Source organism: Physcomitrium patens, chromosome 3 (genome assembly GCF_059467195.1).
Source record: "Physcomitrium patens ecotype Gransden chromosome 3, ASM5946719v1, whole genome shotgun sequence".
Classification (NCBI taxonomy): domain Eukaryota; kingdom Viridiplantae; phylum Streptophyta; class Bryopsida; order Funariales; family Funariaceae; genus Physcomitrium; species Physcomitrium patens.
Window position 1 is genome coordinate 2,080,161 of NC_143412.1, and position 14,564 is coordinate 2,094,724.

Here is a 14,564-nt window from a genome sequence, read left to right on the forward strand (position 1 = left end):
CTCTTAGATAGATAATATATATATAGAAATAAGAGAGAAGTCTTTTTCACTCTTATTAATTCATTTCTTGCTTCTATAAGTGTAAAATTCATTCTTCAATCTAAATTACAAAATGGCCTCAATTAAGAGTTGTTTCTAATTGTTAGTATATAATAGAGAAGTAAATAGTAAGAATAAAAGAAAAAAAATATAAAATTAGAATAAATAAAATCAAGAAATTATACAATCTAAAACTTGATCCAATCTGTTCATTATATTTTATAGTCTAAAAAATAAAAAAAATCAAAATAAAAAAATATATTTTTTGAAAGAAAATTTTTTATCTTTTCAATGGTATAAGAAACATATGAATCTAAATTACTATGAATAATTTATGAAAGTTTTAAAATAAAAATTAAATAAATAAAAGATTAAATAAAAAAAATAAAAAAATCCTCAAGGGTAACTTGCTCATAGATCAAAGATTCGAACCTCACGAAGTCTCACATGTAGTGTATAAGGGTGTCTAAGAGAGGCCACAAGGCCTTAGTCTTATCCTCCTAACTATCTTTAAGGTGCTACAATCCATATGGAACTTGAGCACCTCTTTTCTTATAAGAACTATACTAGCTACTGATCCATCTATTTTCTATTAGTAAAACCAATATTTTTTATTTTTGACTTCACAATGGTATTTAAAAACATATAATTAGCTTAGAAATCTTGTGTGGCTTTCAAAACTTACTCCATTTCTTCATAATGGCTCCCGAAGTGATAAAAATTATTTTTACCAAAGTCTTAGAAATTGCTCTATGAATTCCTAAAAGATTCTAAATAAATTTTAAAAATTCCTATAATCGTTTTATAATACTAATATCAGTTTAAGGCTATTATTTCCTATTTTTATTATTTTTTATAGTAATAAAATCAATTTAAATCTACTATAAATCCTACTTTTTATATAAATAATTAAAAAGACATGAGATTCTTTTTCATGCTTATTTTAGCTACTAACTAAAATTTTGTAGTTTTTTATAAGTAATACGTATAGAAAGAAGGTCAATATAAATAATGACCTTAATAAAAAACCTTTAATATTCAATAATAAGTATAAAATATTAAATCAACTAAGATAATTGCCTCCAAGACTTACTAAGATTCCATTTCTACAACTAACATTCTAATTTTCTATTTGTTCAAAGATTTCTATACTATTCACCATTTAAAGACTCTAAATGCATCTTTTTATTTTAAAACAACTAATGAGTCAATTTGATGACTCATAGCTTCAAATCTAGATTAATCTAATCTAGTTTCAAAGGTCTTTAATTTTCTTATCTTTTGATAATAATCATTCTAGTTTTTTCTTGAATATACATAATTTTTTATTTCTATTTTGTCATCATTCTTTGAAAAAAATCTCACTTATTTTTTTTTCTTCATCAAGTTCTTATCCTTGATAAATACCTATAAAGTTCTTAGTTGCTTATGAATATTTGTGAAAGAAAAAAAGAACTCCATAGTTTTAAAATTGATAGAATAATGAAGGAGGACGACCTTTATATTAATATAGAATATATATATATATATATATATATATATATAAAGATAGATATAGATATATCTTGATAAAATATAATAAGAGCAAATATAAGTTAATTAAATATTTATTTTGATTAATTTTTTAAAATATATAAATTAATAATATAAAAGAAATCACTATTCAAACATGTATATTATTTATTTATTTTATTTATTTATTTATTTATATCCATTTATAATTTATTAATACTTTTTTTAAAATAAATATTATTTTTAATTTATTTAAAATTTTATCATTGTCAAAATATTTTTTAAAAAATATCATATATTTTTCAAATATGTTAAAATATAAAAAATATCCTTGTATTCTTGACAATAGCAAATCTACCTTCATTGGTGATGTATTATCATAAATCTTTCTTATTTAGTTGGATTTAGGATCCAAGCCATATGCCATGCAAATTTTGGCATGGTCTTTTTTTAGCTCTTTTTAGCTCATTACACCTCTTTTTTTTCTCAATAATCTCCTTCTATTATGTAGATTATGCATAGCTATTTTTGGGCAAATTTGGATGTGACAGTGCTTTCTTTGTTGCAATGCTTGCATCCTTCAAATTACTTGCCTACAAAGGATATATCCTTGAAAGTTGGCCATTAGAGGTACAAAAATAAGTACTATGAGCCATTACACTTTAGAATAGAAATGTAATTGAAATACTTGATTGTATTCATAAATAGTCAATTATCATATATGCAAAATACTTACAAAGCAATTATATTATTTTTTTTGCATTCTTTCATTGAATGATGAAAATACCCATTTTCTTGACCTTTTGAGTGGCAAATATTTTGGTTGGAAGTTGAGGTATTCATTGTTGTCCCATTTTTTAGATGTCATAGATATTGGTAGAGATTTTCATGATATTGAATCTCACAATCTTATATGCAACAACTTTAACAGAAATAGTCTTGATCAATTATATCTTTACTAAAAGTCTATTATACTCACTTCTCATACTGATATAGTCTTCCAACAAATAGAGCTTATATTACGCACTACAAAATAATCAAAGACAATTTTACATGATGTTTTGGATAAATGAAAATTTGAACATAGAGAGGTGAGGTATGAAAGCTAAGGAGATTGATTTATATGGCTCATGAAGCTAGTTAGTATTGCAACTCTTCTAGCTGAATTTAAAGCAAAATCTTTCTTTGAATACCAATCCAATTCCATACATAGATTATCTTTTATAAAAAACTATAAACTACTTCTTGATTGTTATTGATTACGACTACTTATCAAAACAACTCTTACAATCTTGTTTTATTGCTTTGCATCAAATACTACATGAAATCCTTAGGACTTTTGCCACTTGCTAGCCATAACTTGGACTTCATTGAAGCACTTGCATTGTTGCATCCTTATGGTTGGACCTAGCATAAATAGATAAGCTTATACATTTGGCTTAAGAAAAACCAATGATATCCAATAAAAAATTAAATATACACATATATATATATATATATATATATATATATGCTTTACCAACATTTCTAATATTAATTGATATGCTTCACTTGATTGCAATCAACCACAAGTTATCTAATCCTTTAAGTAGAGTTTGACCTAACAAAAAGTTGTTTAGAGATTTCTTGCATTCAATGTTGAGTTGCATAGAACAACAACTCTTTGTACCATTCTTGACCTTCCAATGAACAAGATACTACAATCCAGTTATCACCAACATAAGCACATACTACAAAGCTAATTCTTCAAACCACAAGATTACAAACAATAGACACAATTTCATAGGTTTTGAGCCAAATTGAATACTTTGTATATTGTACTAGCATGTAATCAATGTATTGACAATAGTCCAATGAAGGCAAATCCTATACAATACAAGGACATTGCCAAGAAGAAGAGAAGGTGCAATGTGCCAAAAAGGGCTGAAAAAAACCAAGCCAAAATCCACACAGTAGACAATTTGGACCCTAGATCCAACTAAATAAGAAAGTCTAGTGATAACTTATCACCAACAAGGGTAGATTTGTTATTATCACCAACAAGAGTAGATTTGTTATTTGTCACAAAAATGGAGTAGATTTGCTAATATCAAGAATACATGGATATTATTGATGTTCTAACATATTTGAGGGATATATATGATATTTTCCTATTATTAATTGATTTCTTTTATACACTGCATTTAAAATAGATATATCATTTTAAATTCAAATGATCTCTTAAAACTAAATTAAATTTTTCAGATTATGGATTCACGTTCTAAGGCATATTTATATTTCTATTTCCATTTAATTATACAATTTCAGAAGTCATTAAATGTTGTGTGATATTTCTATTTTAAGTTTATCAGTTCATCAATTTTTCTGGAATTCAAAAAGAATTATAAGCTCTTCTGTAATAGATACTAAGACCTTTATATTGCCTACATAAAAGTTGTGTTAAATTTTTTAAAACTCCTACAATTAAAATTTTTAATGCCAATGCCCAGTGGCATTTCATGATTTAAAGTTCGAAGTCATCAGTCAAAACTGAAGGCATTTGGAAGTACAACTTAGGCATGAAATACTTATACTATGTGAACGAACATACAACAAAAATATATTTACAGCGAGACTTTATTTTCTTTTTCTTATGAAACTTGACCTTTCAATCATTCTGAAACTGTCAGGCATTTAACAGGGAATTGTGATACAGAGAAAACAATGAAAACAGATCTCTCATTCAGCTTACAACAAACCCGTACCAGGCCAGGCCAGAACTAGCCCAGGACCCATTTCTAATGAAAAGACGCATAGCTCTTAGAACAGTAAGTAAAATGTACCCATGTATGGCGATGCAGCACAATTGCTCATCATGTATCTGCTTCAGTTATGAGTGGCTTAGGTGAGAAACACCAACTCTACAACCACCCCAAATAAAAGGGGTGCAAGAGAAAAGACCCAGGCATTTTTTTTTCCCGTGCAGATTCTTATATCTGCACTCTACTTTACACATTGCCATGCGGGGTGTTGTCCATGAAGGCACTGGATGTGCTCAATCACAAATCAGACAGGAGACATTGAGGAAACATCTATTCAAAATGACAGTAAAGCTTTGTTGAGGTCGACATGTACCAAATTTCGACGTCCGTTGGGGAGCAGAAGAGAGTCTCTACAATCAGGTCCGGAAAGAAATGGTCCATCTCCCGGAATAAATGCTGCAATTGTGAGCTTCACTTGAAACAACCAATGCCGTAGTTGATCGCCCTTCTGCATGTGGTGGACTCGCAAATACTTGATTCCAAGACAACTACTTATTAATAAGTAATTAAGACTTAGAATTCCCGTTTTGGGCAAACCTCCGCAGGGAATAGGTAGCGGAAGGTGAAGTCATTTGGGAGAACGTTGAAATTTTTTGATCCAAGGATACGATGCCTGCGTTGTTGAATGACCTCAAAGACCACAGCAACTTGGTTGCTTGGAAGGAAGTTACAGACCCAATCCAAAAGGTCAGCATCTTCAACATGTTCACGAGCATAGGTATACAGCAACTTGGGAACTAGCAGCCTGCCCTTCGCTGAGATTCCTACGGCTGCTCTCGTGTAGTCATGAAGTGCATCTTCAAGCTGTGATTTTACATGTTTGGCTGTGTAAACTCGAACCTGCCAGTGCTCAAAGATTAAAAAGATCTTTAGAGCGTGAAATTTGAACTCGTTCGACAGTGGTCAACATTAAAATGACCTTTAGAGCGTGAAATTAGAATGCAACAGACGTGTCATGATTATAACCGAATCCGAATGAGAAGGTTGCAACAGAACCCTACTCAGGAGTAATACTCTGAGATTGAACCAAATCGAGATAAGACTTCTCCGTTTAATACAGTCAGAATACACATGATACACAAGACTAAACATCATCTAGGAAAGAAGATAAGATGATATGCTTATACGAAAAACAAGCATTTGATTAAGTGTTAAAAAGTTACGAAGACGAAGAAATTAAACATGATTCTCCTCAGCTATAACGTTGCAATCGACTTAAACAATACATACCATAGGTGATGATCGCGTGCCACTGCACAACCCAAAGCTGACGAGCGACTCTAGATGATCTATTCCAAATTTGCTTTGGTCCTCCGTAAGCTTATTCTTGTGTAGGGACATCAAAAGATTCTGGATCATTAACAAAGGAATTAGGGACGTTTCTTCCAACATCAGTATACTATTGGTGTAGTGTAGGAATCAGAAATCGAATGAAAAAATCATGAAAAAGGTCCAAAACGTCATGTTCAACAAATATTTCATCAAGAGAATAACAAAACCAAAAGAAAAATCACGATTAGTAATGCATCAGTGTTGCAGTGCTTACGAGTTGAGGTCGATGAGCAGTCGACTTCGACCTAAGAAGACAGAACTCCATTGTAGCAGCGTTGAACGAGTGCCCTCCCACAGTGTAAGCTGCCTGCAAATTACAATATGCAACTCAGCTATACAAACAAATGTTACTCAAACCATTACAGTGCACTGTACATAGGAAGGACGTTCCCTAGGCAATTTCATTGAAGATCGCAAGAGTTACATAAAAGTGAGGGTGCGCGAACATACCTTCTGAAGCAAAGCGAAAAATTTGAGATCGCTCTTTGGAATGCCATACGCCAGATAAGCCTGCAAAATTTTGGCCCATTGTGTTTAGGAAAGACGAACTCCAGAATAAAGATGATGCGTATCTAAGGACTGGACGAAAAGATATCCAGACATCTACTACCTCCATCCAAACAAGCCTGGTAAAAGATGATGCTAGCCTTATCAGTCTTAGCCATCAATGTTTGCTAAGCCTCTCACCATGCCAAAATAAGACTTACGTGCATCAAAAGAGCATTGTAAAGGTTGATCCAGAATGCAAGCTTTTCTTCATGCTTCAAATTCGAAGGATCCACTCTTGATAATTGCTCCACTAATATCCTGCAGATTTAACTTGGGTTATATTCACAAAAATTTACATGTCCACGTAAGTGCTTGTTTCACAAAAGCAACAGTGCATAACGTAAATCAACTTAAGTTTTAGTGTAGGACTTCTATACCTATGAAAAAGGATAAAACCCTAAGCAGATAGGGATGTAATGATTACAACTCACTTGAAACTACGTAAAGCTTGTGCTGCAAACTCAAGCTGATCTTTGCCAACAGAAAGCCACCCAACCTCCATTGCATGGGCATACGGACCGATGTCTGCCCATGGAATCTTACCCCTTGATTTGAAAGGGTCAGGAGATGCCTCATTTCCCAAAACCTCCTTACTACGAAGGTCCACTAAAGGACTTCGAATAACTGATAGCAGAGATGATTCAGAGACCGAGGCAGACAAATTCGTCGTCGCTGTGAAGGGTGAAGTGGGAGATTGAGTTTTACCCAATGGTGAAGACTCTTTATTTGTGTTGTTCGAGTCGGCCAAATGGCGATATATACTGATCATGCAACGTACCATTTGTTCTGAAAGTTCGTTGGGCGTATTAAATGATAAAGCAAGATTGCAGCCATTTTCCATTTCAACACTACCCCGTGATTCATAAGCATTCCGATTCTCTGTTCTCGTGTCTACAGGTGACCATATAGGAGATAGAAGGGTACCAGATTTGACCTGCCAAAAAATGAATTAAAGTCAGATTTGTTACTTCTCAAAACCATCCCAAGTTGGCTTAAAACTCTCAAACACAATGTAGGTTGACATTTAGATATCTCGAAAAAAATGGCACGAATTTAAAGCAAATACCGATGAGATGCTGGACGTCCGAGAAGAGTCAAAGGACTTGGTTTTCTCAGAGTTTTTGTCCAGAGTACCCTGGCGTCGAAGCTCACGAACATTCATGACGCCGTTCCGGTATTTCGTCTTTTGCTGCATGACAATTATCTTGAAATTTGAGAACCTGAAACTGGCTCAGCGAGAAATGGCCACAACACATTCTATGCCACGTATGCAGAAAAGTTCCACTAATCACTAATTTATTAATGAAACATTAACAATAAATTCCAAAGGAAAATAAAATTCCAACCTCGTCAACAGAGGGAGCTTCAGCTAATTGCGCCCAAGGCTGATCCTCGAAGACCATGCTGTGGGGAGCAGAGCCACTCTCCGGCCGAGGATGATCATCTTCAGACGTAAAGCTCCACGATTCTGGCTTGGTTGTCAGTACTGCTATGGTTGGAATCTCAGTTTCTAAGTCATTCGAGAAAGTTGAAGGCTTGACAGTGGAAGGTTTCCACAGAACCTCAGCTACAGGAATGAAAGACTTATCATCCTCCTCAGCAAGATCAGCCAGATCTGGAGACAGTGGCCTAAGAGTTTCAGCAATAATAGCAGGAGAGAAGCAAGGTGAGTCCTCATTGTGTGTTACACTAGCGACTGGAACATGACAGAGGCCCATGTTGCTATCTTGAGGAGAGTCGCAATAAGCTTCAGCAAATAAAACTTGTGGCTCGTGCTCGATTAGAGGTATCCAATGATCTTCCTCCTCTAGAGGATTCCGTTTCCAAAATGACTTTATAATTTGACTTTGCCGATCACTAATTGAATCATACTCATGATGCATGCTCCAGGGTGATACAGTTGCATGGTCTTCTTCAGAAAACTCTGGGATGGTTAAACGAAGATCCTGCCGCAGTGTAAGAGCTCGCTGTTCCTATAGCACGACAAAAAAGAAAAAACCTAAGATGACAAATAAACACTTAGAAACCACTTTTGAGTTCGGATATCCACAAAAATACTATCAAAGGCGAACCAAATAGCAGATCACACGAAACGAGAAGGATAAGTACAACTAAAGAAGTCAGACTAAAAATGTGGAATTGATTGCTAGACGAAATTTTTCGTGTAAAACATGCATCCCCTTCAGATGACAGCTGACAGCTGAGAGATGAAGTTACATCCAAACACACCTTCCAGCCTTTTTGAGGTTGTTCTTTAAACTGCGGCTCTTGTCGAAGAGACATACAAGACTGAAGACTGGTCGTTTCTGTGGGCGTAGACGATGAAGCTGTATTCGACTTTTGGCCCTCACACGAAGGTACTGTGCTCGATAATCGAACAGAATGATCATCCCTAAGAACTTCATTAGAATCGGATGAAGCGCAATTCAGACTAAGCCCCTCCGAACGCAGACGTACGCCATGCGCTGAAGAATATCTCAGCTCAGCTATCTCCCTCTCTATGCGCGCCTGTCCAACCTCATCCTGCAAAAGCGAGGATTGCTCCTCTAATTTCAACACCGCCACCTCCAACAATGTAATGTTTGCCAAGAGTTCCCGAGCCTGCACGACAAGTTTCCAAAGTTGTCAATTCATCCTATACTATGATAAAACACAAAACCAGAAACACGAAGCACAAAGTAGTCAAGGACCGAACCAGCAGCAAGACTTAACACAAGCAGATTCGAAAGGCCGAAGTTGAAGATTTACAGATATTGGAAGATGACGTGGAAATTTGGTTAAAGCTCCTGAATCATGTTCCAAGGCACTTTCCAACACTGCACGTAGCTCAAGTTCCTCCGCCAACCGTTTATGTAGTAAAGACACCTGCACTCACTCATTTATTTTGTTTTATTTTTAAATCAAGATACACAACGGACCATTTCAAGGACTGTGGTTTTTACAAATTCGTAGAGAAGGAGCCATGATACAACTTACTTCCTCTTGGAGTTCAGATAGCTGCACCAGACGCTCAAAAGTCCTGTAGTTAGACAAATCATCCTCATCCTCACCGCCAATTGCCTATTGAACCACAGTCCAGTCCATATTACATCAAAATTAGTCAATGTCTTTCAAAATGAAGTCTCGTATACATTAACCACAATACAAACTATTAACCTGGGGTGCAGCACTAAGCCTTCAAAGGAAGTTAATTACTGAATTGTTATACAAATCAAATTATTTGTTTAAAAGAACTTTCAAATATAAAATGAAATAGGCTAAATTCCCAAATAAGGTTAAAGCATCATGTAAGTAGTAACAGGACAGATGCCTACCTCGCTTTCAGCGGGTAAGATTTCTGCATGCTTCCGGCTAGAACATACTTTCGAAGCAAGCGAATGCCGGGCTTTCTGTTGTTTGCGATCCTGCTTGAAACTTGGGCTGCATGTAGAAAATAAATGTCTGTCAACTCCTGAATCCAACGATTTGTCTACCTTTGGGTTCATCGACTGAAGACTAGGTGAGTTGCTAATGTGTCCGCATAAACGGTCCTGGACTCTCTTAGAACTATACATAGAGAAAAATAACTCTAGACAGCCACGACCTCAGAGATATGGAAGTGAGAAGGTGAATCCTACGACGAACTGGTCCTAACCTCTCGAGCGGCAAAATGAGAGCACCTCTAATCTGGTTGCAATACAGATGATCATGACAACCACATGACTAAAGCAGTCATACATAATTTCAGAGGTAAATTAAAGTAAAATAAAATAAGAATATACCTCGTTATTTCAACTCTATCGCTCCCATTCAGCTCGCGATCCTGTGTCTCGGTCTTCTCAGGAATCTTCTGCACAACCATAATGTGATGTCTTGTTCTGAAAGCAATTTAACTGGACAAACAGTACTTGGCTGGCATTATAATTACACAAATTTCCATCGAACATGTGCTAGTGTGCGTTAATCTAGATAACGAAACATTTAATCAATATGTGAAGCAAACTCACAACAAACTCACCCAACTCCCTGGACTAGCTTGCAGGAGTCGTCTCGATTGCCCATTTCTTTCACCCTTAGACTTCCTCTGTGGACACAACGAACAATCGAATTATAAACCAAACTCATAGTTGTCTCTTCGACATGAAGCACCATGACTCCAGTACGATTGACGAAACTATTCAAGAGAGCCAGAAATCGACCTTCACCTCAACAAGATGGGGACCAGTACATACAACACCAGGAAGAAAACAGACGTATCACCTTATCCAGCTTACAAACACATCTTCAGACCTTTCAATTTTCATGAAATAAGCTGGAGCACAAATTGGATGTATCTTGGAGGGAAAACCGCTTGCTTAAAATTGAATGAGGCAAAAGTGTTTCTCAACAGAGAAGTTGAACTGTAACTACGGTCGGGACAGGAATAATCTCGCATTCGCAATGAGATCACTATCCATCAGAAATTATGCTCTGGACTACGTCTATAACACGGCACTTAGACTACGACACCAAGATACGGAACTTACGATATTCCAGCTGCACCATCTAATTCTCCGTTCGATTTGTCACAAGTTTCAATTTCACTATTAACATGAGCAATAATGAAACCTTCCTATAGTTTCCATGAACTGCAAACTTCTCAAATTTGAGACTAGTGTGTAACTCGAGCTCTAATGAACTTTGTTTAGTGTCTATGAGAAGTGAATTTCAAACTAAAAGCCTCGCTCCACATCTACCAAAAATGCAGAAAAAAACAAAAAGAACAAAAAACGCAAAAAATGTATTCACGAGGTTGCACCGGCGGTAACGAACTACTTTTAAATGCGGAAACCGTTTCAAAGATAGGAGAGAGAGCGAGAGAAAATGTGAGCAGGCTAAGAGTCTGTTTTCTCGACTGACCAGAAATAAGTGTGGTGTGATTAACAAGAGGAAAAGGCAGGAAAATATTGTCGTTACCTCTCGCTCATCTCGAGCGTCAGAACAGGAGGAAGTGCCACCATTATCCCTTGGCGATTGAGAAGACCCTCCGTACGAGGTAGAAACCGGTGAAGATCGTTCTGTCTCACTGCTGTGGCAGCGGCTTTTCCTCTGTGTCACCCCGCACTCAATTGGCTCCATCGTATCCATACTTTCACCTTCCTCGCTCGCCTTCTACCTCTATGTCATCAAATCCAGCAGCTGGCCTATCCGACGCTTGGCAGCCAGCTTCATTCTAATTTCATGTTTTCTTTCACAATACGCTTCTTCCCAAAACTTCTCACCTAGCTACCCAACAAGGTTTTCACTAACATAGATTTAAGTCTTTCGGCATGGGGGAGCGGGAAATTTTATCAGGACTGTGCTTGCCGTGACAGATAGATACAGCCCTGTAGTTGTAGTGGCGCATGACTCGAATAAAGAGAGCCTTACTAAATCAAAAGCTCCCCCTACATGCACCAGGTACATAAATCCCCAAGTGAACCGATCAGATTGCCAAGAACTTCAGATATGTGCCGATGGTTGTCCTTCCTACAGGAACATTGGGACAGCAGTGTTCCATAAGCTGCGGAAGCAGCGACAATACGACTACCTCTTGTCGACCAGTCTCCTAACCCAGTAGAATCGCTTCAACTTGGTTACTCTGGAAAAAGCCTCTCAATAGATCTTAGAAATAACCAATTCCCAAGTAAAAGAGCTAAGCATGAAAACATCCTGAGTGAAAGAGGTACACCAGCAATATGAGATCTCATCCGCTTAAATTTCGGGTTAGAAATTGAAAACGTTCAAGTTTACTGGTCATTCCTACCCCGGCCAAGCCGATGTGTTCATTATGTCCATCTAGCTAGCATCCGACCTGATACTTCACGAGGTCTTACATGGATGTAAGGTCATTAACGCTGCAGTGTCCGAGGGATTTGTATCAAGGCAGAATACGTCACCACGCCACACCTGAAAATGTGTCCAATGGTGTGGCTGCATCTGCTCTTCGATTAAACCCAAACCAAATCAAGCCCGGGAACTCCAACTTCCAGCGCCATCTTCAGTGGTCGAGCTTCGTAAACTAGTTAAAATTTCTACACAACAGGTGCGACTAAACTCTCGTCCAGATCACACACTGACACACACTACGATGTAAAGTCACAAGACAGGAGTGTCCGACTTATATAAACCAGATTCACTCCGTATCATACGAAGATGAGATTCAGAATAAGCCCTCGCCACGGTAGATACCTTTGTGATTAAGATCTGAAAATTCCAGAATTCTACTTCCCACCCTCTGAAACAAATCTCTCCAAGTCATGTTCGACTCCCCTTCCTTAATTCCACCTGCTGCACCAACCTGCCTCCGCCTCCAAAACTAGATTCAATTACCATGCCCTTCACAAACATGTTCCTCAGAAATTACCATAGCACACTCCTCCGAAGCAACTCCTCCGATACCACGTTTACAATCCTCAACCTGCTCTCTCCAAACTCACTCAGCCTCGTTGCTCGCCGCCGTCCTCTCCTCCTCGTCCTCCCTGCCGCAATTCTACCCTACCGCCCTCTCGCAGTCAGATGCACCAATACCTCTCGCAGTCAGATGCACCAATACCTCTCGCAGTCAGATGCACCAATACCTCTCGCCTCACGACTCAACCACGCTCGTCAAATCGATCGCATCGAGTGTCAGTCAGAAAATTAGGTCCATGGTCACCGCAGCAGTGCCAAACACAGTCTCTCTAATCTAGCAACAACATAATTTCTTGTTTCTTTCTCCTCTGTTCATCATCAGCGTCCTGCGCCTTTCTCCAGAATCCTCGTTTCACTCAACGAACACGACGGCTGCTTTCAATGAATGAGAATCGTCGGAGCGCCCTGCCATCGCCTTCACCATCATGTGCTGCTTCCTTGTTGGTATCTGCAGCTCGCCGAAGTCTCACTTGAATAAACCGAGGCCCTTATCTCTCTGTCCGTTTCGCTCTCTCGCTACCTCCACTGTCGAAATAAATTACCATCCTCAACTCAGACGAATGAACTCCGAAGGAAGGGGCGACCGAAACCTCATGTAAAAGATTAAAATAAATAAAAAAAGGCAGAAAAACCAAAAAGAAATCCACCAGTCAAGCACCGAACCTCAATTTCATCCATCCATCATTGATTCCGTCCGTCATCTCTCCCTTTCAACGGCGTTCGTTAATCTGTCTAGTTGACGGGTCACTTCTCATCCGGAAGACCCGCGCGAAGTCCATAGGGGTCCCAAGTATAACCGAAGCAAAAGTGCAGATTGTGACTTGAGCATGGATGTGGTGCTGTCCAGCACGAGTATTGCTCTCACTAAACAGGGTCCTCTTGAGGAACAGTGCCCATGAACTGAGGGGCGACGTTCCCAAGTGCGCACGAAGCCTTGGGGGAGGCTGACTAACAGAACCCACGCTTAGTGAGTAATTTGCTTTTGTACATCTTTTAATCTATTTAGTGTGGATCTATTCCCAAACAAAAAAAAATGAGTATGTTTCTATAATATGAAAGCAAGAAAACCCACAAATTCATAGCTGTATATCAGCGCACAATCCTCCAAAACGCTGAGGTGAAACCCTAACTACGGAAGTATCAGTGAAAGACTTGTGCTGAGTGCATGTTCTTCGGATCGACTTGGTAACTAATTTTGGCCCCTTGTTTGTGGAATGGCGGCTTTCATTAAATCCTTGATCCATCATTCTAACTATATTCTGCTGTTAATCACACGTCCTTCGTAAAAATCTCTGATTAATCTCGGATTAAGGGATCCCAAATTCGAATATTCAACACTTCCATGCAAGGAACACTTTAAGGCCCACCACCAAAAACAACTGTTCGTGTAGAACAGAGATCGAAATCTCTCTCTGTAATTGACCCAGGCATCCGATAATTAAGACGTGATTATAATTTAATTAGGCCAAGCATTAACTATTCTACCGTGTTCAGCACAAACTTGGGGATTATGGGCACCCATCTACCTGTAGCTATAGTTAGATTAACCCTCCAACGACTTCAGGAAGAGTAGATCCCCTTTCACCTCCAGATTAGCGGGATTCGCTTTTCACCATCCTAATTCGAATATATGCTCTACTATTTTAGGCATGAATATTAATGTTTTGATATAGGTAAATGTTTTATTTCTTTTTCCTTCTCTTTCACAGCCAAATTATTTGCATGAAAGCAAAAAGATGCAATCAATTATTTTTCAATTAAATACCTCTCAGGAGTATTGTATGTGTACATTCACAAGCAAATATTCACTCACTTTGCATCCATGCAATTTATTTTAAATAAAAAGAAAACAATAATACCAGCAATCATAAAAATTACTTCAAATAAATCATTTGAAGTTGCAATGCTGAAGTTTCCTTT

At 37.5% G+C, this 14,564-nt stretch overlaps 1 protein-coding gene across 1 annotated transcript; it reads right to left on the reverse strand.

Annotated features, from left to right (window-relative positions):
- Positions 1-4,241: 4,241 nt before the first annotated feature.
- Positions 4,242-13,026, reverse strand: LOC112279911 (uncharacterized). The gene is made up of 15 exons (XM_024514664.3): positions 11,169-13,026; positions 10,231-10,296; positions 9,995-10,062; positions 9,548-9,653; positions 9,210-9,293; positions 8,982-9,098; positions 8,463-8,834; positions 7,580-8,206; positions 7,300-7,422; positions 6,665-7,167; positions 6,392-6,491; positions 6,135-6,194; positions 5,899-5,991; positions 5,583-5,702; positions 4,242-5,192 (listed from the first exon to the last, which is right to left on the reverse strand). The coding sequence occupies exons 1-15, from the start codon at positions 11,337-11,339 to the stop codon at positions 4,866-4,868; spliced, it is 2,937 nt and encodes a 978-aa protein (XP_024370432.1). The 5' UTR covers positions 11,340-13,026; the 3' UTR covers positions 4,242-4,865.
- Positions 13,027-14,564: the final 1,538 nt, after the last annotated feature.

Excerpts from the sequence above, each read along its gene's own strand:
- LOC112279911 (XM_024514664.3), bottom strand. The coding sequence starts at position 11,339 with ATGGATACGATGGAGCCAATTGAGTGCGGGGTGACACAGAGGAAAAGC. Across the intron at positions 10,297-11,168 it reads ACGCTCGAGATGAGCGAGAG|AGGAAGTCTAAGGGTGAAAG; the intron begins GTAACGACAATA and ends TTGTGTCCACAG. Across the intron at positions 6,195-6,391 it reads ACAATGCTCTTTTGATGCAC|GCTTATCTGGCGTATGGCAT; the intron begins GTAAGTCTTATT and ends AAAATTTTGCAG.